The sequence below is a fragment of the Cervus canadensis genome, chromosome 17 (assembly GCF_019320065.1).
Source record: "Cervus canadensis isolate Bull #8, Minnesota chromosome 17, ASM1932006v1, whole genome shotgun sequence".
Classification (NCBI taxonomy): Eukaryota; Metazoa; Chordata; class Mammalia; order Artiodactyla; family Cervidae; genus Cervus; species Cervus canadensis.
Window position 1 is genome coordinate 62,743,544 of NC_057402.1, and position 24,804 is coordinate 62,768,347.

The 24,804-nt window shown below is 45.6% G+C and overlaps 1 protein-coding gene across 2 annotated transcripts in view; it reads left to right on the plus strand.

Annotated features, from left to right (window-relative positions):
* The window catches only part of ADAMTS17 (ADAM metallopeptidase with thrombospondin type 1 motif 17), a 395,361-nt gene that overhangs the window by 61,200 nt on the left and 309,357 nt on the right, over positions 1–24,804 (plus strand). For both annotated transcript variants that reach the window (XM_043434539.1, XM_043434540.1), the window contains exons 4-5: positions 2,152–2,321; positions 24,230–24,313. In XM_043434539.1, coding sequence (XP_043290474.1) covers positions 2,152–2,321; positions 24,230–24,313 — 254 coding nt within the window. The remainder of the gene's footprint in view (positions 1–2,151; positions 2,322–24,229; positions 24,314–24,804) is intronic.

The window sequence follows — 24,804 nt, forward strand, 5'->3', positions numbered from 1 at the left end:
CCCAAGTTCCACTCCTAAGGCCTGGAAGTCTCCATGGGAGGTGAGCCTGGCTTTGGGGAGGAAGGAACCACCCTGCAGGTTGACAAAAGTCATATATTTTGTCTTGCATTTCTGTGATAAGTCAGACGACATATTTTGCTCCCCAGGCCCTCTGTTTTATTGTTTATAGTTTAAAAGTGACTTCTGGGGTTTTCTCAGACTCAGGGATAATACTTTAAATAAATACGTACTTGTTCCATTGTGTAAATTTGGAAAATACAGTGGAAAAAAAGGAAACTGAAGATCACACATCACCTATGATTTGTATTTTAGGTAAGTTCTTCCTAAAGAAGGTTATTATCTCTGGGCCTGAAGATGCTTGTGTGTTAAATTCTTTGCCAACCTGAGATTTAACTATATATAGACTTATATGTGCTTCTCTCTACATCACTAAATAATCTTCACAATTGTGCTTTACATGGCTGCCCATTGTCTTACCATCACTGGCTTCCTCTGTGGTTGTAGATTGTTTTTCAGTTTGTCTCACTGCACAGACTGTTTTTGTTTATACACTATGAAGTGTATTTCAGGTTTTTTTGTGTGCATCTTTGGTTCTAGAATGATTGAGTCACTGTATGAAACCAGTTTGTACATCTGTGGGCTGAGTTTATTGCATAGAGGTTGTAGCAGAGCTGGCTTCTGTGTTCAGTTCAGTTGCTCAGTTGTGTCCGACTCTTTGCGACTCCATGGACTGCAGCACGCCAGGCCTCCCAGAGTTTACTCAAACTCATGTCCACTGAGTCAGTGATGCCATCCAACCATCTCATCCTCTGTCGTCCCCTTCTCCTCCCACCTTCAATCTTTCTCAGCATGGGGGGCTTTTCCAATGAGTCATCTCTTCGCATGAGGTGGCCAAAGTATTGGAGTTTCAGCTTCAGCATCAGTCCTTCCAATGAACACCCAGGACTGATTTCCTTCAGGATGGATTGGTTGGATCTCCTTGCAGTCCAAGGGACTCTCAAGAGCCTTCTCCAATACCACAGTTCAAAAGCATCAATCTTCGGTGCTCAGCTTTCTTTATAGTCCAACTCTCACATCCATATATGACTACTGGAAAAATCATAGCTTTGACTAGACGGACCTTTGTTGGCAAAGTAATGTCTCTGTTTTTTAAAAAGCTGTCTAGGTTGGTCATAACTTTTCTTCTAAGGAGAGAAAGAAAAGCAGTTCCTTAATTTGATAGCTATTATTTCCATTTTTATATCAGCCCACACAGAAGACTTTCATTCCAATCCCAAAGAAAGGCTTCCATGTGGGCTGATGTAAAAATGGAAATAATAGCTATCAAATTAAGGAACTGCCTTTCTGTTCACATTCGGATCCTGAAAGCGCATGTTATTGACATCAGCCTTTGATATTGGTCAGAGGTGTTTGCACCCACAAATCTGTATGTCAGTCCTTACATGGCGGCTTTAAGCGTCCAGATGTTCTGATGTGGGACTCAAGAGTAGTAACCACAGCTGTTTAGCAAAGTAAGGTCTTCTAGGAAGTCAACTGATCTGAAGAGTCAGCAGAGGGTTACTCACTGTTTACTAATAGCCCTTCCCTGTGGTGAGGAAACAGCAAACTCAAATCTTGGCCTCAATGTGTGTCCTGTGATTTTTTTTTTTTTTCTATTGTGTTTTGGTTTTTTGTTGTTTTTTTTTTGAAATACTGCTTTTTTGTCTGCTAATGGCTCCTTATTCCTGACTATCCGCTCCGTCTCTGGGGCACCCACTTCCAGGTCTTTGCTTGCTGGCCCCAGTTACCAGCAATGGGTCCTGGCGCTTTCAGAAAGCCTTGTGGGTCTGGGTCATTAACCCTCCCTGCCTGACCCAGGCTTCCTATCCTCCACAGACTGTCCTCCTCATTCTCCACAGGGACAGGTTTTCTGTTCTGTGGTCTTCAGCCTTTCTGCTCCTCGCTGCCATGGTGGACGGGCATGTCCGTCGTGACATCTGGCCCCAGATGCGCAGGCTTGGCTGCGGCAGAGGAGGGCAGGGGGCGCCAGGCCCAGCCGCTGGCCGGGAAGACTGGTCGTTCTCTTGGGGAGGTGTGGCAAGAGCCCTGTTCACCATGTGGATAGGAAGCCAACACGCAAAGCGCTGCACGAACGTCTCCGTTGTTTTCTAGAAAAGAAGCCGAGGAGGGGCCGGCCGTCGCGGGACGGGCGGCGGCGGAGGAATGCCATCCGGCTGACCAGCGAACACACGGTGGAGACGCTGGTGGTGGCCGACGCCGACATGGTGCAGTACCACGGGGCCGAGGCCGCCCAGAGGTTTATCCTTACCGTCATGAACATGGTGAGTCTGCTTGCCCCTGGAGAGGGCTCTGCGCGCGGCGCGGGCGTCTGCTCCTGGCTCCAGGGTGGGCTCACACGCAGACTTGCCACCCCTGGGCAGGTGGGGCACAAGGTGGGGGGGGCGGGGGGCGCCCTAGGCAAAGGCCTGAGTACTGAGCCGGGCTGGTGAGGGGTCAGTGCCGGAGTCCGCCCGGTGTGGGGGAGTCCGCCCGGTGCTGGGAGTCCGCCTGGTGTGGGAGTCCGCCGGGCCATGAGAGTCCGCCCGGGGATGGGAGGCCGCCCGGTGTCAGAGTCCGCCGGGCCATGAGAGTCCGCCCGGTGACGGGAGTCCGCCCGGGGATGGGAGTCCACCCGGGGATGGGAGGCCGCCTGGTGACCGGAGTCCGCCCGGTGATGGGAGTCCGCTGGGGGATGGGAGTCCTTCCAGGGATGGGAGGCCACCCGGTGACGAGAGTCCGCCTGGTGTGGGAGTCCACCCAGGGACCGGAGTCCTCTGGTAGTGGGAGTCTGCCCGGTGTGAGAGTCCACCCGGTGTGGGAGTCTGCTTGGGGACCGGAGTCCTCTGGTAGTGGGAGTCCGCCTGGTGTGAGAGTCCGCCTGGTGTGGGAGTCCGCCCGAATTGGGAGTCCGCCCAGGGTGAGAGTCTGCCTGGTGTGGGAGTCCGCCCGGGGACCAGAGTCCTCTGGTAGTGGGAATCCACCCGGTGATGGGAATCTGCCCAGTGATGAGAGTCTTCCGGGTGGTAGGAGTCCTCTGGCTATGGGAGTCTCCCGTGCTCCCCACTAGAGGCCTCCCAAGACCCTTTCTGTGGATGAAGGCCCCTCTCAGAGGACTCAAAGCTGAGTCAGTCAGTCCTGCTCTAAGGAGCCAACTGTCTAGTACAAAGAATCAATATCCGACTTTAGTGTAAAACAGAGCTGGTCCTATGAGAGGAATAGAGGTTGCCTAGTTGAGGGAACCAGGGAAGGAGCTGTGTCTCCTCTGATTTGATGAATGGGTGGAGGAGGGAAAGGTCACATGGTGGGCAGGTGGGGAGCTGCTGGCCACCTCAAACTTCAGACACAGAAGGATGTTTGTGTGCATCCCTACTCCAGCATCCATCCACTCTCCTCACAAGCAGTTTTGAAGATCTCTTGGCACTGTGGTAGGTGCCAGTTACAAATCCTAAAAGACCCGGTCCTTTCCACAGAAGGCAGTGGTGTCACAGATGGGCGAAGCATCTGTGCTTGAGTAGGCATTTCTGCAGGGAGCACTGGGGGCCAGGTGGAGGTCTGGGGAGTGATCACCCCGAAGTGTGGGGGCATCATGAAAGAGCTGACCCTTCAGCCAAGTGAGGGTGCGTGCCCGATTTGGGGAGCAGTGGCAGGTCCCTGCCACAGGAGCTACATCTTGGGGAGGACAGGTGGACTGGTGTGGCTGCAGCTGGGAGGGGAGCAGCCTTAATGAGGTGGGTGCCCAGAGTCAGGATGGGGAGGGCTGGTGAGGCCTCCCGAGGGGAGGCAGAAACGTGCATGGACTAAGGTCTGGAAGGACAGCCCCACAGCTGCACCTGGGGGGACTGGAGTTGGAAAGGCAAGAAGGAGCACTGGGGATGGAGCGTGTGAGGTGAAAGCGTCTGGACTAAGGGGCGGGTGTGGGGGTGGAGGAGATGATCCTGTGGGGAGGAGGGTGTGCTGGGAGGAGAGACCCACAGGACTGGGTGTCTGGCCTGGAAAGGCAAAGGCAAGAGAGACCCAGGGTACCCCCGAGCTATGCTCTGGTTGCCTGGGTGGTTGGCAGGGCTACTGGATGGGAAAAGGAGAAGAGTGTTTGGGGACACAGCGAGGGTTCCAGTTTGGACAAGCTAGCTTTGAGTTCGCTGGTGGAGCTCAGGATGGTGGGCCTGGTGGATGAAGGGACTAAGGCTGCTGGGCGCGAGGCTGGGGCTGCAGCTGTTGGTGTGGCTGGCCTTGGCCGGGTTGAGCAGAGCACAGTGGGGAGAGAGAAGATGCCGGCAGAGGCACAGTGGAGTTCCGGGGTCAGGGCCGGGCGGGAAGGCAGACAGACCCGGTGTGGGTTGTCCTTAAGGAGCGAGGTGAGAGGTGTGGGAAGGGAGTGGTTAACAATGCCTGATGCTGCTGCCGGCCCCAAAGGAGTAGCTTTAGGGATTGGTTCCCTGGTGGCTCAGATGGTAAAAGGGTAAAAGCATCTTCTTGCAATGTGGGAGACCTGGGTTCCATCCCTGGGGGGGGGAGATCCCCTGGAGAAGAAAACGGCAACCCACTCCAGTACCCTTGCCTGGAAAAACCCATGGACAGAGGAGCCTCATAGGCTATAGTCCATGGGGGTTGCAAAGAGTCAGACAGGACTGAGTGACTTCACTTTCACTCACTTTAGGGATTGCTGGGGGTGGAAGCTGTGTTGGGGCAAACCAGGATGAGATCAGGAAGTGAAGGAGTAGAAACAGCATTGTTGAAGATCTTGGCTGAGGGAGAGAAAAGAGCCTCACTGGGTGGAACCGAGGTCGAGGAGGACTTTGGAGAGGGAAGCGGGTGAGGGGTACAAGTGTGGGGTGTAGGCCCAGACAGACCTAAGGTGGGAGCCCTGCTCTGAGCTCAGAACTGGCAGCGTCAGAACCACTTTGAGCTGGCTCCCTCTGCGTGAGCAGCCGTGAGGCAGGGGCTTAACCACCCCCGGGCCTTTAGCCGCCCCAGGCGTCTTGTGCCTGGTGACAAGTGCATATACAGCTCATGGGAAGCAGAAAGGGCCAGGCCCTGGCTGTGCCACAGTGACTGAGAGATGCTGGAGGCAGTCCAAGAACAGGGAGGCTGGAGGTATGGCCCGGGTCACACAGGCAGTCATTGGCAGGGCTGTGGCTGTCGGGCCAGGCCCATCTGTAATAAGCCACAGGGAAATAGATGATCGTAAGCCTCACCCTGGGCTGATGGGGATGGCGAGCTCCACAGAGTTCCTGCCCACTGTGAAGTCAAGACTCTGGTACCTCGACCTCTGTCTGGTTGACTTGCCAGTGCTTGCTTTGGGGACACATATTGATTTGCAGGAAACTCCATCTGTCTGTCCCGCACCCCCACCACAGACAGGCCATGCCACGAGGCCGAGGCTGCTTTAGCAGTGTGTGGGGTCTTGAAGGTGAGTTACCCTCTGGACCCACAGACCTCCCTGTAGGACGGGCTCGTCTGCAAAGCCCAGTGATGTGGACCCACTGGGGCACTGGTCCAGGGCTGATCCGTGGACACGGGCACACCATGAGGCACCAGGTCACCCTCCCTTTCAAAGTCATTAGCTCTAGGAATTACTATTAACTTCTTTTCTTTCCTTTCTCCCCCTGCCCTTTCCTTCCTCCCCCCGCCCTTTCCTTCCTCTCCATTTTTTCCTTCCTTCCTTTCCTTCTCCAGGTTTTTAAAATTTATGGTAGTAAGTACATACCATAAAAGTCTCTGTCTCACCCTTTAAGCCTGCAGTTCCATAACATTAGGTACATTCACATTGTTGTACCGCCATTGTCACCATCCGTCCCCGGAATTCCTTTGTCTTTCAGAACTGAAACTGTGCTCATTAGACACTGACACCCCATTCCCCCTTCCCCCAGCCCCGACAGCCACCCTTCCATTTTGAATTTGACACCCCTAAGGACCTCATATACAAATGGAGTCAAAGAGTATTTGTTCTTTTGTGACTGGTTGATTTTCACTCAGCATGATGTCCTCTAGGTTGGTCCATGTTGTTAGAGGTGTCAGAATCTCCTTCCTTTTTGGCTGCAAAATACTCCATCGTATGGATAGATTACATTTTGTCTGTTCATCCATTGATAAATGTTCAGGTTGCTGCCTCCTTTAGGCTCTTATGAATAATGCTGCTGTGAACGTGGGTGTACAGCCTGAGTCCCTGCTTTCACTTCTTTTGGGTATGTACCCAGAAGTGGAATTGCTCCTGTTTCAGCTTTTAATGGTGTTTGGCCCTGATTTCTGAGAAATATCCGAGCCCTGCGTTTGCACGAGCCCTGGCCTCCCTGGCGGCTGGTTAACGACGGGCTGCGGCGCTGCAGTCGCCCGGAGCAGAGCCCAGGGGAGGGCTGCGGGGGCTGGCTGAGCACCAGGCTCTCTCACCTGTAGGCAATTTCATCTCATTTATTTATTTTTTGTCCAGGGCACAAGTCCAGGGAATAAACATTCATTACAACAGCTAAAGTAGTAATAAGGCAAAGCTCCCAGTTTGATATTTGCTTTCATAACTTTATCATGTGGACAAGGGCCGCTGTTTCATTTAGCACAGGTCAGAGAGGGGTTGTATGTGGGAGTGTTGGTCTCCCCATGAGCTGTAAGGACGGAAAGACAGGCTGAGTGGTGGTGATGCTTGGCTTCAACGTGACACTCTTCATGCCTCTTCGCTGCTGATACTAAGATGTTGGTGGCTCCAGATCCTGCTGCTTGAGGGCAAATCTGGGCCAACTACATTCGTTTGGGATTTAGATGTTTCTTAATGAGGCCTGCCTGGGAAGGGCTTGCCACTTTGGTGCAGGGCACATGGCATTTGAACACTGACACTTAGCCCCTCAGTCATCTGCTTCTTGGAGTTTCTTGGCTGGTCTGACAAGGCCAGAAAACAAGTGGACGCAGAGCACCCGACCTGCTTGCACCGATTCTCACCACCGGCAACCCGTTTCTGTTGCTCTGTGACTTGCTGTTTGGAATAGTTAAGAACCAGTCGCATTCAGACAATGTACCTTGCTTTAAACAAGGCCACCCTCCACCACCTCCAGCATCCTTCAATTTCTCAAACGCTAGTGTTAAAAATACAAAGAATTCTGTCTGTCCTGCCCATAACTGTTTCAGAAAGGGGATCAGTAAGATCCCCAGTAAGATCATCTCTAAGCTGGGATGCCAGGGAAGGGTGGTGGCTGGACTGAGGAGCTGTGTCACTAGACAAGGCCTTCGGGTGCAGCCGGCAGGAAGGGGGAAGGCCAGCCCGCCCTCTCTATCCTGGTGGACCGTGTTTTCTGTGGGCGTGTAGGGTTAAAACAGCTCTGTCTCCTTCGCTCCTCTGGATTTGGAAGGAAATCTGCTGGAGAGGTTGCTGCCTTTGTTCCATCGGTTTCTCTCCAGTACCATCTGGTGCTGATGTCCAAGTGCCCACCCCCCTGCCCGCCCTCCCACTTGGGTCTCTGTGGGCAGGGGACTGACCCAACTCCTACGTGCCACTCTGACCACAGGGGCTAAACCCAGACAAGTCCCTGTCCCCGAGTCAGGCCAGGGGGCTTGTGGGGCCTGGGTGTGTGATAGCCCACCCACAGTTGGCAGGGTTTGGGAGTTTGGTGTCAAGTACTCACAGTTTTCATAGCATCGCAGGGTTGTCATGAATTAGGTCTACATCAATCAGTAGTCTGATGGCCCATGTTTGAGAGGAAGGAAGGGTGTTCATGGCGCATTGACTAGTCCAGACGGAAGCTTCATGATTTCATGTCACTTCCTCCTCATCCTTGGTAGATTTCCTCATTCTCATTTTACAGAGAAGAAAATAGAGGCTTGTGGGGAGTTTGGGGTGCAGAGCCAGTGAGTGCCTCACAGGGTGAGGTCTCAAACCTGGGCTGAGGGTTCCCTGTCCCACCTGGTCATCCCTCAGATCTGCCCTTTCTTTCCATCTCTACTCTGGACTGACCGCCATTGTTTTTTATCTCGACAACTGCAGGGCTATTCTTCCTGGGCTCCTCACTTCCATTGTCTTCCCTCTTGTATCCTTGCTACAGAATGGCCAGAAGGATCTTCTTCCGACAGAATTAGGACGTTGTCGCTAGGAGCTCTGAGGCGCTCTGTGGCTTCCCTTGTGGCGGATGTGGAACTCTTCCCCCTCTGCCTTCCCAGGCTGTGTGGCCGGGGCCCACCTGCTTCTCGCGGGCTTCACTCCCTGCTCCATGCCGGCATGAGCTCCTGCCCCATGCACCACCGTTTCTCGGGGACCCCTGTGGGCTCCTCTCTGACTTGTAGTATCTCTTTGTCAGGAATGTTCTTTGCCCCACTTTATACAGAGTTGACTCCTCTGTCTTTTATGTCTCCGTGTGAATGTCCCCTTAGAGAGACCCTCCTTGCTGACTTCTCTGAAAAGGCCACCTGTTTTCTTTATCATAGCAGTCTGCTTTTTCCTTGGTGGTTCTTGTCTTGATTTATAATTCCGTATTTTTTTTTTTTTTTTTTTGCTTTTTAAAAAACCATCTTGTTGCAGAGTTTCTGTGTGCTATTGAATTTAGACTGGTATAAAATCAGAATGGTATGACTTTAGGATGTTAAATATAATGCTCATAGTAATCACAAAGAAAATAGCTATAAAATGTACCCAAAAGGAAATGAGAAGGGAATTTAAAAATTTCACCATAAAAAATGAAACATGCAAAAAAAAAAATCACTAATGCAGGAAATGAGCACCCGAAAAAGCTATAAAACACATAGAAAACAAATAGCAAAGTGCAGAAGGAAGTCCCTCCTTGTCAGTAATTATCTTAAATTATAGGTTAAACTCTCCAGTCGAAAGACAGATTGAGTTTGGGGAAGAATGGATACATGTATATGTATGGCTGAGTCCCTTCCTGTTCACCTAAAACTATTGCAACATTGCTTGTTAATCAGCTATACTCCAGCACAAAATAAAAAAATTATTTTGTTTTGTTTTTAAAGACAGTTTAGTAGAATGGATCTAAGAAATGCTCCAATGTGTATAAGAGGCTGACTTTACATTAAGACACAAATAAATCAAAAGCAAAAGAATAAAAAAGATAGTCCATGCAGATAGTAACTGTAGAGATCAGGAGTGGTTATACTAATATGATACAATATAGACTTTAGTCAGAAAAAGTTACAAGAGACAAAGATATCTTGTATATAATAAAAGATTCAATACAGCAAGAATATGGAACAGTTTTAAGTATTTATGTACCTAATAACAGATCATTATAATATATGAAACAAAAACTTTATAGAATTGTAGTGACAGGTCTGCAGTTTTCTGTAATAATAGACACTTCAGCTCTCCCCTTCCACACACACATACACACACACACACACACTATTAGTAGTGAATAGGAAAACTAGACAGAAGATAAGTGAGGAAATAGAGGACTTGAACAACACAATAAGGCAACTAGATCTAACAAGATATACAGAACACTACCCAACAATAGCAGAATATTCCTTTTTTTCAAATGCACATGGGACATCCTCCAGGATATACTGAATATATTCACAGGTTGTCTCCACAGATTTAAAAATTATCATACAAAGTATCTTCTTTAACCACAGTGGGATTAAGTTAGAAATCAGTAACAGAAGGAAAATTGGAGAATACACAAATATGTGGAAATTAAACAACACACTCTTGTACAACCAGTGGGTCAAGGGAGAAATCACAGGGGAAATGAGAAAATGCATGAGGCTGAGTTAAAATGAAAATGCAACAAACCAAAACTTATGGAAAACAATGGAAGCAGTACTCAGAAGGAAATGTATAGCTGTAAAATGCTTACTTTTTTAAAAAAAGATCTCAAATTAATAACCTAACTTTACACCTTAAGGGAGCTAGAAGAGCAAACGAAGCTCAAGTCTAGCAAAAGGAAGGGAAGATTAGAGCAGAAATAAATAAAGAATAGAAAAACAATAGATAAATCAGTAAAACCAAGGACTGAGTCTTCAGAAAAACTGACAAAATCAATAAAACTTCAGCTAGACTGATTAAATCTTTAGCAGAGTTTCAGAGAATAGCCAGGAGAGATAAGGAGGCCTTCTTAAATGAGCAATGCAAGGAAATAAAGGGAAAAAACAGAGTGGGAAAGACTAGATAATCTCTTCAGGAAAATAGGAGATATCAAGGGAACGTTTCATACAAGGATGGGCATGATAAAGGACAGAAACAGTAAGGACCTAACAGAATCAGAAAAGTGTGAGGAGAGACAGCAAGAATACACAGAAGAACTTTACAAAAGAGGTCTTAATGAACTGGATAACCACAATGGTGTGGTCACTCCCCTAGAGCCAGACATCCTAGAGTGTGAAGTCAAGTGAAAAAAAAAAGCTTCCCTTAGGAAGCTTTACTATGAACAAAGCTAGTGGAGGTGATGGTATTCCAGCTGAATTATTTAAAATCCTGAAAGAGTATGCTGTTAAAGTGCTGCACTCAGCACCTTAGGATTTAAAATCCTAAAAGAGAATGTTGTTAAAGTGTTGCACTCAACACTCAGAAGTCTGAGTGCCAAAGAGTTGGTGCTTTGTAAATTTGTCAGCAAATGTGGAAAACTCAGCAGTCGCCACAGGACTGGAAAAGGTCACTTTTCATGCCAGTCCCAAAGAATGTTCAGACTGTTGTACAGCTGCACTCATTTCACACACTAGCAAGGATATGCACAAAATCCTTAGAGCTAGGCTTCAGTAATACATCAGTTGGGAACTTCCAGATGTAGAAGCTGCATTTAAGAGTCAGAGGAACCAGAAACCAATTGCCAACACTCATTGGATCATAGAGAAAGCAAGGTAATTCCAGAAAAACATCTACTTCTGCTTCATTGACTACAGTAAACCTTTGACTATGTGGATCACAACAAACTGTGGAAAATGCTTAAAGAGATGGGAATACCAGACCATCTTACCTGTCTCCTGAGAAACCTCTATTCAAGTCAAGAAGTAACAGTTAGAACCAGACAGAACAACTGACTGGTTCTAAATTGGTAAAGGAGTATGGAAAGACTGCATATTGTCACACTGTTTATTTAACTTCTATGCAGAGAACATCATGCAAAATGCAGGGCTAGATGAATCACAAGCTGGAATCAAGATTGCCAAGAGAAATGTCAATGACCTCAGATATGCAGATGATACCCCTCTAATGGCAGAAAGTGAAGAGGAACTCAAGAGCCTCTTGATGAGGGTGAAAGAGGAGAGTGAAAAAGTGAATTCAGTAACTACGATCATGGCATCTGGTCCCATCACTTCATGGCAAATAGAAGGGGGGAAGTGGAAGCAGTGACAGATTTTATTTTCTTGGGCTCCAAAATCACTGCAGATGGTGACTGCAGCCATGAAATCAAAAGACGCTTGCTCCTTGGAAGGAAAGTGATGACAAACCTAGGCAGCATATTAAAAAGCACAGACTTTACTTTGCCAACAAAGATTGTTGTTGTTCAGTCGTCAAATCGTGTCCAGCTCTTTGCCAGCCCCATGGACAGTAGCACACCAGGCTTCCCTGTTCTTCACTGTAGTCAAAGCTGACAAAGGTCTGCACAGTCTAAGCTATGGTTTTTCTGGTAGTCATATAGAGATATGAGAGCTGGACCATAAAGAAGTCTGAGTGCCAAAGAGTTGATGCTTTTGAATTGTGGTACTGGAGAAGACTTTTGAAAGTCCCTTGGACTGCAAGATCAAACCTAAAGGAAATCAATCAGTATTCATTAGGAGGACTGAAGCTTCATGCTGAAGCTGCAATTCCAATATTTTAGCCACCTTGTGCAGAGAGCCAACTCATTCAAAAAGACCCTGATGCTGGGAATGAGATGGTTATATAGCATCACTGACTCCATGGAAATGAATTTGAGCAAACTCCACAAGATAGTGAAGGACAGAGGAGCCTGGTGTGCTGCAGTCCATGGGGTCACAAAGAGTTGGACATAACTTAATGACTCAACAACAGCAAACTGATTAGTAAAAAATCTTGAATTATTAAAATCAGAAATGAATGCAGGGACATGACTTTCAATTCTGTAGAACCAAAATGAGTTACAAGAGGATACAGTGAGCCACTGTACACTATCTAATTAGCTAACCTAGATGAACTAGACAAATACCTAGAAACACAAAGCTCACCAAGCCTTAATCACAAAGACAAAGAGAATCTGAGTCGACCTGTAACTAATAAGGATATCAAATCAGTAATGGATAATCTCCTGACAAAGGAAAGCCATGAATCTGACAGCTTAACTGGTAAATTATACCATACATTTAGAGGAGAACTAATTAATTAATCCTCCTCAAACTCTTCTAATAAACTGAAAAGGCAAAAATGCTTTCTTTTTTCTATGAGGATAGCATTGCCCTTTAATGAAAGCCAGATCAAGACACTCTAAGAGTGCTATAGTGCCTTATGAATAAGGAAAAAATTTCCCTTTTGAATATTATTGCAAACATTCTCAACAAGATACTAGCAAACCAAAATCATATCATGCACCATGACAATGTGGGATTTATTTCTGGAATTCAAGGATGGTTCAACATACAAAATTGAGCACCATAATATACCACATTAACTAAAGGAAGGAAAAAAACAAATAATCATCTCAGTTGATGGAAAAAAGAAAACTATTTGCTAAAATCCATCTTATCTCATGATAAAAAAAAATTCAGCAAATAAGAATAAAAGGAAGCTACCTCAACATCATAAAAGCCATATATGAAAAACCCTTAGTGAATGTCATACTCAAGGGTGATGGATTGAAAGCTTTTCCTCTAAGATCAAGAACAAGGCAAGGATGATTTCTTTCACTGCTTCTGTGCTATGTAATACTGGAAGTCATAGCCAGAGCAGTTAATCAAGTAAAAGAAATAAAAGGCATCCAATTAGGAAAGGAAGAAGTAAAATTATATGTTTATAGATAGCATGAGCCCTATAGAAAATCATGAAGTACTAAGACACAAAAATTAGAACTAATAAAATAATCTAGCAAATTAGCAGGGTACATAACCAATACACACAAAACAGTGATATTTTTGTACCCAAAATTGAACAATCTGAAAAAGAAATTAAGAAAACAATTCCATTTGCAAAAATGTGAAAAAGAATAAAATACTTAACACATTAATCAAAGAGGTGAAAAATTTGTACACTAAAACCTATAAAACATTGATGTAAGAAATACAGAATACATAAATAAATGGAAATACTGATGTTCGTGAATTGGAAGTTTTATCATTAAGATGTCAATATTGCCCAAAGCAATGTACAGACTCAATGCAGTCACTAGCAAAATCCTAACAACATTTTTCCTTGCAGAAATTGAGAAATTCGTTCTAAAATTTGCACAGTATCTCAAGAGACTCTGAACAGCCAAAACAATCTTGGAAAGAAAAACAAAGTTGAAAGACTTATATTTCCTGATTTCAAAATACTACAAAGGAAACGGAAATCAATCCTAAATATTTATTGGAAAGACTGATGACGATGATAATTGGTTAATAATTGACAATAATTTGGTCACCTGATGCAAAGAGCTGACTCATTGTAAAAGACCCTGATGCTGGGAAAGATTGAGGGCAAGAGGAAAGGGGGCAACAGAAAATGAGGTGCTTGGATGACTTCACTGACTCAATGGACATGAGTTTGAGCAAGCTCTGTGGGATAGTGAAGGACAGGGGAGCCTGGCATGGTGCAGTCCGTGGGGTTGCAAAGAGTGGGACACAACTTAGCAGCTGAGCAACAATAGTACTGAAAAAACTGTGATACTGGCATAAAGACAAACATGCAGATGGATGGGATAGAATACAGAGCCCAGAAATATGCTCTGACATAGGTAGTCAAATGCTTTTCAACAAGACTACAAAGACCATTCAGTGGGGACATGATAGCCCTTTGAACAGATGGTAATAGCAAGGCTGTTTATGTTCATGCAGAAGAATGAAGTTGGACCCTTACCTAATATCGTATACAAAAATTAATTCAAATTGGGTTAACGACATGAATGTAAGAGCTAAAAACTATAAAAATCCTAGAAGAAAAGGGAAAACTTCATGACATTCGTTTAGTAATAATTTTTTGAATATTATACCAAAGGCACAGTCAACAACATAAAAAAGCAGGTAGATTTGTCTTCACCAAATATTAAAACTTTTGTACACCAAAGGACACTATCAACAAAGTAAAAAGTCAGAGCACAAAATGGGAGAAAATATTTACAAATTACATATCTGATAATATCCAGGATATACAGAGATTTCAACAACAATGAAAACCAAACAACCTCATTTTAAAATGTACTTAAATAGACATTTCTCCAAGAAGATACACAAATGGCCAGTAATCATATGAAAAGATATTCAGTGTCACTGATCATTAGGGAAATGCAAATCTAAACCACAGTGAGATATTACATCACTCCCATTAAAATGCTATTACTAAAACAACGTAAAATAATAGGTGTTGACAAGGATGTGGAGAAATGGGCAGCCTTGTGTACTTTTCTTGGGACCATAAAATGGCGTAATTCCTTTGGAAAACAGCGTGATAGTTCTTAAGAAAATAGAAGGTATAATATGATCCACTTCTGAGTATAAACCAAAAAGAAATGAAAGCAAGGTCATGAACTTGTACACCCACACTCATAGCAGCATTATTCAGCATAGTCAAAAGGAGAAAGTAACTCAGTGTCCACTGAAGGGATGAATAGGTAGACAAATGTGGTTGTTGTGGTGGTTGTTGTTCAGTTGCTAAGGTGCGTCTAACTCTTTGTAACCCCAGGGACTGCCACACACCAGGCTTCACTGTACGTCACTATCTCCCAGAGTTTGCTTAAATTCATGTCCGTTGAGTCGATGATGCTATCTAACTATCTCATCCTCTGCTACCCTCTTCTTCTGTCTTTAGTCTTTCCCAGACTCAGAGTCTTTTTCCCAGACTCAGCCGAATGAGTCAGCTCTTTGCGTCAAGTGGTCAGAATATTAGCATTTCAGCATCAGTCCTTCCAATGACTATTTAGGGATGATTTCCTTTAGAATAGACTGGTGTGATCTTCTTGCTGCCCAAGGGACTCTCAAGAGTGTTCTCCAGCATCATAGTTCAAAAGTATTAATTCTCCAATGCTCAGTCTTCTTTATGTCCAGCCTCACATCCATACATGATTCCTGGAAAAACCATAGCTTTGACTATACAGACTTTTGTTGGCAAAGTGACACCTTTGCTTTTTAATATGTTGTCTAGGTTTGTCATTGCTTTCTTTCCAAGGAGCATGCATCTTTTAATATCATGGCTGCAGTCACCATCCCCAGTGATTTTGGAGCCCTGCCCAAAATAAAATCTGCCACTGTTTCCCCATCTATTTGCCATAAAGTGATGGAACTAAACGCCATGATCTTTGTTTTTTGAATGTTGACTTTTAAGCCAGCTTTTTCACTCTCCTCTTTCACCCTCATCAAGAGGCTCTTTAGTTCCTCTTCACTTTCTGCCTTTAGAGTGGTATCATTTGCATATCTGAAGTTGTTGATGTTTCTCCCAGCACTCTTGATTCTAGCGCTTGTGATTCATCAAGCCCAGCATTTTGCATGATGTTCTCTGCATAGAAGTTAAATAGGGGGAGTGTACAGCCTTGTCATACTCCTTTCCCAATTTTGAACCAGTTATTTGTTCCAGGTAAGGCTCTAACTGTTGCTTCTTGACCCACATTCATTAGGGGTCAGGTTCTTTAGGAGACAGGTAAGATGGTCTGGTAGTCCCATCTCTTTAGGGATTTACAAAATATGGTATATGCACTCAATTATCATTCAGCTTAAAAAAGGAAGGAAATTCTGATCATGCTACAACATGGATGAACCTTCAGAACATTTTGTTAAATGAAATAATCCAGTCACAAAAGTATACTGTCCAAACACTGTATGATTACACTCATGCGAGGTCCCTGGAGTAGTCAAATTCACAGAGACAGAAAGCAGAATGGTGGTTACCAGGGGCTCCGGCGGGGCAGGGAGTGTTTAAGAGCTGCAGAGTTTCAACTGGAGAAGGTGAAAATGTTCTATAGATGGAAAATAGTGACTGTTCCACAACAGTGTGAGTGTACTGAATGCCTCTAAACCATACACTTAAAGATGTAAATTTCATATAATGCATATTTTACAGAATTTTTTAAAAACCCACCCTGCTGTTTATGCCATCTATAAGCTCATTAAGGTAGGGCTGTGTGTATGCCTACATTGTTGTTTCCCCAGCACCTTGTACATGTATAGATGATTAAGAAATTTTTGTGGCATTGTGAACTCATAAATGAGTGATTAATACCATTTTCTAACATCCTGTGCAAAGGATTTAGCACTGAAGTTGTGTCAACACTGGCTTTCCCTTTCTAATTCCTCGATTAATTTACTTCTGAAAAGTCTTTTGTATTCTAAGCATATCACACAGATGTGGTGTCCTAAACTCTGGCAGGAAGTGTTTCTACATAAATACAATTACATATTTACACCTCCCATCCTGTTCTGTGGGTGGTCCCTTTCAGCCCTATCTCTCTTCCCAGCTCACACCTTGTCCTTCAGGGAGGAGGTATCAAGATGGAGCTGATAAAACAAGTGCAGTGGGCAAGAACTGTTCTGAGAGCGTGCTCGGCTGCCACAAATGAATTCACTTCTGAGTCCTGTTGAGTCAGTCTATAGAGAACCAGAAGAAAGGATGAGAACAGAACCACTTTGGTTGTTCTTGAGGACTTGTGAAGCATAGAAGAGGTAATGAAACAAGCCTGGCATCAGGCAGAGTGGTCCCATTTAAAACAGGGAAGAAAGAAGCTCTGTGACCCAGAGAGGAGTGGGCATGGCTCAGCCAAAGGTTTTGACTGTAAGCAGAAGAAACTGCTTGCTGCTTAGAAGGAAAGCTATAACCAACCTAGATAGCTTATTAAAAAGCAGAGACATTACTTTGCCAACAAAGGTCTGTCTAGTCTAGTCAAAGCTATGGTTTTTCCAATAGTCATGTATGGATGTGAGAGTTGAACCATAAAGAAAGCTGTGCACCAAAGAATTGGTGCTTTTGGACTGTGGTATTGGAGAAGACTGTTGAGAGTCCCTTGGGCTGCAAGAAGATCCAACCAGTCCCTCCTAAAGGAAATCAGTCCTGAATATTCATTGGAAGGACAGATGCTGAAGCTGAAACTCCAATACTTTGGCCACCTGCTGTGAAGAGGTGACTCATTGGAAAAGACCCTGATGCTGGGGAAGATTGAAGGCGGGAGGAGAAGGGGACAACAGAAGATGAGATGGTTGGATGGCATCACCGACTCAATGGACATGAGTTTGGGTAAACTCTGGGAGTTGGTGATGGACAGGGAGGCCTGGCGTGCTGCAGTCCATGGGGTTGCAAAGAGTCGGACATGACTGAGAGACTGAACTGAGCTGAGAAGAACTGCACCTGGGCTAACTGAAGCAGAGGAGGAATTGTGTTAGGAGGTGTGTACCGAGGAGCCCAGGACCAAAAGGGAGGCCGGGTCACCAGCATCAGAGTTGGGGGAAGGTGAGCGGCAGGAGGCTGCAGGGAGGGAGGCCAGCAGGAGAGAGCAGGCTGAGCTCTTGCACGAATGTGGCTGTCGTCCTAGAGCCACTGTGTGTCCTGCGGCCATCTCTTCACTGCTGGCGCCCAGCCAAGGCTTCTGTGGCAGGCAGAGTGAGTTTTCACCTGTTTTGGTTTCTGCAGTAGAGAGAGGGTTCCTTCCTTCATCCAGAGCTCACCCAGTGAGGGAGCTTTCCCCAATGAAAACAGCATCCTTAGCCAAAAGAGAAAAATTTTTAAAATCCCAGCAAAGTGTCCAGACTCTACACAGGCCAGAGCATAAAAGAGGTTCACTCACAAGATACATGATTCTGTGGTTCTGCTTTGGGGTATATACACAAAATGAAAGCAGGGTCTCTAAGAGATATTTATTTGTTCATGACAGCATTATTCATAAATAATTCACAAACCTAAATATCCATTGGAGGATAAACAAAAACGTGTGTGTGTATGTAGATACACACATACATAACAATATTATTCAGATTTAAGAAGGAAAGAAACTCTGACACGTGCTATGATGTAGGTGAACCTTGATTACATTATGTTAAGGAAATAAGCCAATCACAAAAAGACAGGTTCTGTATGATTCCACTCATAAGAGGTGCCTGGTATAGTCATATTTATAGAGACAGAAAGTAGTGGTGGTTGCCAGGACTAAGGGGAGAGGGGAATGAGTTGTTTCATAGGTGCAGAGGTTCAGTTTGGAAGACAAAAAAGCTGTGAAGATGGATGTAGTGATGGTAGCACAATAATGACAGTGCATTTAACGCCACTGAACTGTGTACTTAACAATGGTTAAGACGGTAAATTTTATGTTATATGTATTTTGTGTGTGCTGTGTGTGCGTTCAGTTGCTCGGTCATGTCCGACTTTTTTTGCGACCCCATGGGCTGTAGCCTGCCAGGCTCCTCTGTTTATGGAATTTTTCAGGTAGGAATACTAGAGTGGGTTGTCCTTTCCTCCTCCAGGGAGTCTCCCTGACCCAGGGATTGAACCCACTTGCATCTCCTGCGTTGGCGGGTGGATTCTTTACCACCAGCACCACCTGGGAAACCCTGTGTATATTTTGCCACTATAAAAAAATAAAATGAGATACACTCAGTAATTCCGTTCAGTTATATTTTTACTGGGTACCTAATATGTGCTGGGGACTTTTCTAGGAATCAAGTAGGGACCACGGCACTTCCCATCCTCATGGAGCTCATGTGGTAGCACCAACAGAGAGTCCCCAACAGACAGCTTAGTGAAATTTGTGCAAATTTTAAAAATGCTACACAAAGACCCAGGTGATAGCAAGTGACCAGGGCAGCTGAGGACACCTCTGTGATGGCTGACCCTCTGCTGATAAGGGAAGGCATCACCCTGACATAAGGAGCCGGCCGGCAGGGTCATCCTCGCATCCGGGAGGCAGTGGGGGAGGTGCTTCTGTGGGTGACGGGAGGGCGGGGCGTGGGGCCCCGGCGCTCAGCTTCGCTGTGAGTCAGCTGGAAAGCTGCTGCAGGGCTCCGTGGTGTCTTCAAAGATCCCTCCCTCCTGGCTGAGAGGGAGATAGGGTCCCGCTGGGTTGTGTGTTCCAGCAGTCCCCTCCCCGTTGCAAGTACGCTTACCGTGCGGTTACGTGTCGAGAGAGACACTTGGCCCGGTCCTGCATCTCTGAGCCGTCAGCAAGCTGCAGCCCGTGCCCTGAGTGATCTGAAGATCTGGCTGATTTTCCAGAGGTGCTGTAGTGCCTTGTTATGTGCGTGACTTGCTTTCCTTTGCTTGGGGGTGGTGGTGACACCACAGCAGGAATAGTTTAAAGAACAAATTGCAGACGGAAACAGGTGGTGCTGACACTCGAAGCCCTGGCTCTGGGCAGCCAAGCTGGAAAATGGGGCCACTTGACAGAGCTTTGGTTGTTTTTAGCTTCCTTAACAACCACAGAGTGGAACGAAAACCTGAGACATTCCAGGCGAGTTCTGTTGGAGGAAAAATGACATCAATTTGACTCAATTACCATGTGAAACATACAACAAGCCTCTCTCTGGTGAGCAGAGACCGGTGGCGTGTTTGAGGGATCACTGGTTCCCACAGCCCAGGGATGCTGGGGGGCTTGGTGGATGCAGACGGCTTGCCCCCCAGGCTGTCTGATGATCCACTGGGTCTGGGGTGGGCTCCAGAATGTGTTTCCAGAATGTGCCCAGGGGATGTTGCTGCTGCTTCAGGGACCCCTGTCAGAGGGACTGCTAGAGAATACAGCCCCCTCCAGGGTGGGGTCTGGATGGTGCAGCCAGCGATGTGAGTGTGTCCCTTCTGGGTCCCCTCTGTCCCTAGGAAGGCCCCGAGTCGTGCTGGTAGGTAGTGCTCTTGTGAGCACCCTCCCCGCACACCCCACTGGCCTGGCATTGCAAACAGCACTCCCACCCAGCCTTGGGATGAGCTCCTTCCACAGGTGCCCCATCACCTGTCCCTGTCTGCCCCTCCCTGTGTTCCCAGGTCGCTGCGCTGCTGGCCGCATGTCCCTGGCTCAGCTTCCGGGGTGCTGATGCGGCAGATGCAGCCGGGGCTCTGAGAGCGCCAGGACGCAGCCGGCTGGAGCGGGACAGACTCCAGGCGGTCGCTGGGCCGTTCCCTCCCCGACCATGTGTCTCCCTAAACATCATGGGACCGCCACCTCCACGGCTCTCCTGAGCGTGCGTTTCCACATGGGCGAGGAAGACAGGCAGCCTTTGCTACACGTCTCTGAGGCCTGCTGCTTTGTGTTCTGGGGCTGCCGCTGCATTTTCAGCTGACTAGCCTGCCTTGGCCCCAGCCCCCGAGCGAGAGCGCATGTCTGCCTGACTTTGTGGGAGCGTGGTCTGCCCCTGGGACAAGATGCTTTGACCGCGATCAGGTTCCCATACCCGCTGTCCTGAGCGTGGGCCTCCCGGTTACACATCAAGGCGGGTAGCTTCCTGCAGGCTTCCTAGTGAAGATCTTTAGAGCATGAGGCTTCTTACCTTAAGTTTGCTAATGAAAAACTTTTAATTTGGTAAAATGCACGTAGCTGAATTTACCATTTTAGTCACTAAGTGTGCAGTTCAGGATGTTACATGTATTCACACTGTTGAGCAACCAAACCTCAGAACTTTGTTACCTGGCAAGACTGAAACTCGGTGCTCATTAAACAAGTCCCCGTCTCGCCCTCCATCTCAGCTCCTGGAGCATCAAGCTTTTCTCCCGCTCCAGCTCACGTATTTTTTTGTGTATTTGTTCCAAGGACGGCACCTGAGCCTTATACGGAATGTGCCGAGCTGTCCTCAGGTGGAGAGGAAAAACCCCACAATTCTGAGGAGGGAGTTTTTCCCTATGGTTCTGTCCTTGCTGAAAACTGCATCATTCCGTTCAGGCTCCATTCTTAACGCAGCTTTCAGGGGGTGTGTCAGAACACCCTGAGAACTGGTTTCCTGTGTTGTTCCTTTAAACCTGCAGTATTCTTTAATGTCTTTGGCCGGTGTTACTATTACAGGCAATGTTTCGATTGCGCTTTGAAACTGTGTGACTTGAATTTTCTCCCTCATAATTTAAAGTTTTTATTCTTCCCAGTTTTCATGTTTTGAATTGAGGTTTTCCAGTTTGGGCCCAATCCTAAGGCTGAATATTTCTGGAAAAATTTGATTTATAGCCATTGGGTGGTTCTCAGAATATCAAAACAAGGAAAAAGTTATGTGCTTTTCCCTTCTTCACCCAGGTTTGGGGATAGGTAGCTAAGGCATGACTTCAGAATTGGCCTACAGATGATCCAGAATTTAAAAAATGACTGCAATTTTGTTCTTAAGGAAAGAGAAAGTTTTGGAAGGAGGGAGTGAGAACAGAAGAACTGAATATGTTGTCTTTTTCCTTGTGGGAAAGAATATTAAATTACACAAAGATTGTTTTGCTTTCATAATAGTTTTCAAAGAGAAAAATCCAAGCCCTGACGCAGCTAATTCCTTTGTCGCACAGATGCTTGAACCCTGCGTGCCTGGTTTCTGCTGCTTCTCTGCCCAGTGGTGTGCCCAGCTTCACGAGGCCTGGATCAGCTGTGGCCATGCTGTTGGCAGCAGCCGTTGCTTCATGCTGCTGCTGATGTACTGGAGAGAAAGTTTTAATGCCCCTGCTGAAAAATTCTCCCTCTAGATTATGTCTATCAGAAAAAAAGTAGCATATTCAAAATCAAGTGAAGTAAGTTAGAAACAGATACAGTATGATCTCATTTATAAGTGGAATCTAAAAAAAAAAAAAAAAAAAACCAAACTGAGCTTATAGATACAGAGAACAGATTGGTGGTTCCCAAAGGCTGAGAGTAGGGATATGGGTGGAGGTGGTCAAAGGTACAGCTTTTAGTTGTAAAATAAATAAGTCCTGGGGATGTAATGTACAGCATGGTGACTATAGTTAACTGTACTATAGTATCATATATTTGAAAGCTGCTAAGAGTGAAAGTCTCTCAGTTTTGTCTGACTCTTTGTGACCCCATGGACCGTAGCCCGCCAGACTCCTCTGTCCATGGAATTCTCCAGGCAAGAATATTGAAGTGAGTTGCCATTCCCTTCTGCAGGGGATCTTTCTGACCCAAGGATCGAACCTGGGTCTTCCACATTGCAGACAGATTCTTTACCATCTGAGCCACCAGGAAAGTCCAGAGAGTTGCTAAGAGAGTAGGTCTTAAAAGTTCTTTCACAAGAAAAACAGTTGTAACTGTATGGGGTGAGGCACATGAACTAAACTTTTTGTGGTAATCATTTTCAGATATGTATATATTTACTATATTATATATACTGTGGTATATAGGATATATAATCATCATGTTATATTGTTATTCAGTCACTCAGTCGTGTCCGACTCTTTGCGACCCCGTGGACTGCAGCACGTCAGGCTTCCCTGTCCTTCACCACCTCCCGGAGTTTGCACAAACCCATGTCCATTGAGTCGGTGATGCCATCCAACCATCTCATCCTCTGTTGTTGCCTTCTCCTCCTGCCCTCAGTCTTTCCCAGCATCAGCATCATGTTGTATACCTGAACCTAAGGCAATTATATATTAATAACATTGGGAACACCTGTACTTTTGCCACTTCATGTTAAGAGTTGACTCGTTGGAAAAGACCCTGATGCTGGGACGGATTGGGGGCAGGAGGAGAAGGGGACGATAGAGGATGAGATGACTGGATGGCATCACCGACTCCTTGGACATGAGTTTGAGTAAGCTCTGGGAGTTGGTGATGGACAGGGAGGCCTGGCATGCTGCGATTCATGGGGTCGCAAAGAGTTGGACATGACTGAGCAACTGAACTGAACTGAACATTGGGAAAAGGGCATAATGAGACAAAAGTATTTACCTCATTTAAAAGAAAAGGGAACATTTGAAAGGCTCTTACTTTCCCCTCTATGTCTGATGCTTCTGCCTTTGCCACCTCCTCCACTCTGCCTCCCTGAATCCCGCTCTCTCCTGGGAAGGAGCTCAGGAGGTTGTCATGATCTGGGGGTCCTCAAATCCAATGCGTTTTTTTTCTGTCTACATCAACTTTCATTCTTCTGTCTTACTTGACTTGTCCTATCCTTCTTCCCCTTGGATTCTTTGATTTCTTGATGTTGAGACCCCTGTAACTAAGTTCTACCAACAAGAGGTGCAGAATTAAGGGGGCATAGGCGTTTCTATTACTGTATCTCACTGACAAACTTTGGTTAGAATGAGGACTTCGGGTAGAAAGGAATGTGGCTTTTATGGCTGGACAAGGCTGGATTTGGACTGTGGTCATAGTTGACTGATAGTCTTGAGCGAGTGGCTTTACTTCATTGAATCGAGGTTGGTGGAGACACCACCCGTGATGGGTTGTGATGAGGGTTAGAGATAATGCAGATTGGCGCGTGGCAGAGGCCACAGGCACGGACTTTGCCCATCCCGTCATGAAGATCCTCTTCACCCTCCTGCAGGAAACCCCAGAACCAACTGACACCATTTCTTTTTTTTCAAATTCACCCATCCTATGCATTTTTTTCAACCAGCTTATTTCCAGTTGGTCTTTGCATGTGTGCTTGTATGCCCTCACATGTATGTGATTCCAGAGTTTCCTGTTACGCAAGTTTCTTTTGAGGAATTTATATTTATGGGAATTTTTTTGTCTCAGAAGGCCTTTTAAATAAAATCTGGGTTATATATCTTACATATATGTATTTTTTGTTCCAATAAATATCTATGAACATTGAAATTTGAATTTCATACATATATATATGATTGCAAATCATATATTTAGATTTTTTTTGTACTGGAAGAACAGTTTTAAAAAAATTTTAAGTAATTAACTTTTAATGAATATAATTTATATTTCATTAATTTATAAATGAATACATTTATATTTCATGCATTTATATTTTGTGTTTTAGATTTATTTAAAAAATTGACAGATAGTACATAGAATTCCCACACACAATTTCCCCTGTTATTGACATCTTACATTAATATGATATGTTTATTATAACTAATGGGCCAATGTTGTTGATTATTATTAACTCAAGTCCATGGTTTGTTCAGATATCCTTAGTTTTTATCTAGTATCTTTTGTTTGTTTCAGGATACTGCTATTTTTTTTAATTTTTTGTATTTGTATCTCTCTACATTTCTTTTTTTCTCTCCTGACAGGTATACAATATGTTTCAGCACCAGAGCCTTGGAATTAAAGTCAACATTCAGGTTACCAAGCTTGTCCTGCTACGACAACGTCCTGTAAGTCTCCATCAGCACAGTTACAGAAAATGCATCTAGTCCTCACTCTCCTTAGTGGCTCTCGAGTGCTAGGGAGGAGTCCAGGTGTTTTCCTTTGTCCTCTTTCCCTGTCTTTGCAGATGGCAGCAGTGTGCCCTAGGCCAGGGACCAGGGGATGCCTGGAGAGAGGAGGACAGGCACTGCTGCTGGCGTGCACGTCATCTCAGCATCTCGGGGAACCCTGAGCAGTGGGCCTTTGTCCCCCCTCTTTCATTCTCCCATGTCTCCCGGGTACAGAGTTGATGTTGAGGTCTTTGGGATCATAGCTAGCCTTTTGGAGCTCTACCCAAACTTCAGGTCAAATTTGCTTGCCCTGTAGCATTGTTTTCTGGTCTTGATTGAGTGCATTTCTTTATAAAAGTGTTACCTAAAGAGTTAAGCAGTGCACAAGAGAATGTTGGGTATGCTGTTCAGTTTGCTAAAAAGAAGAAAGCTTTTCTTTAGTAAGATAG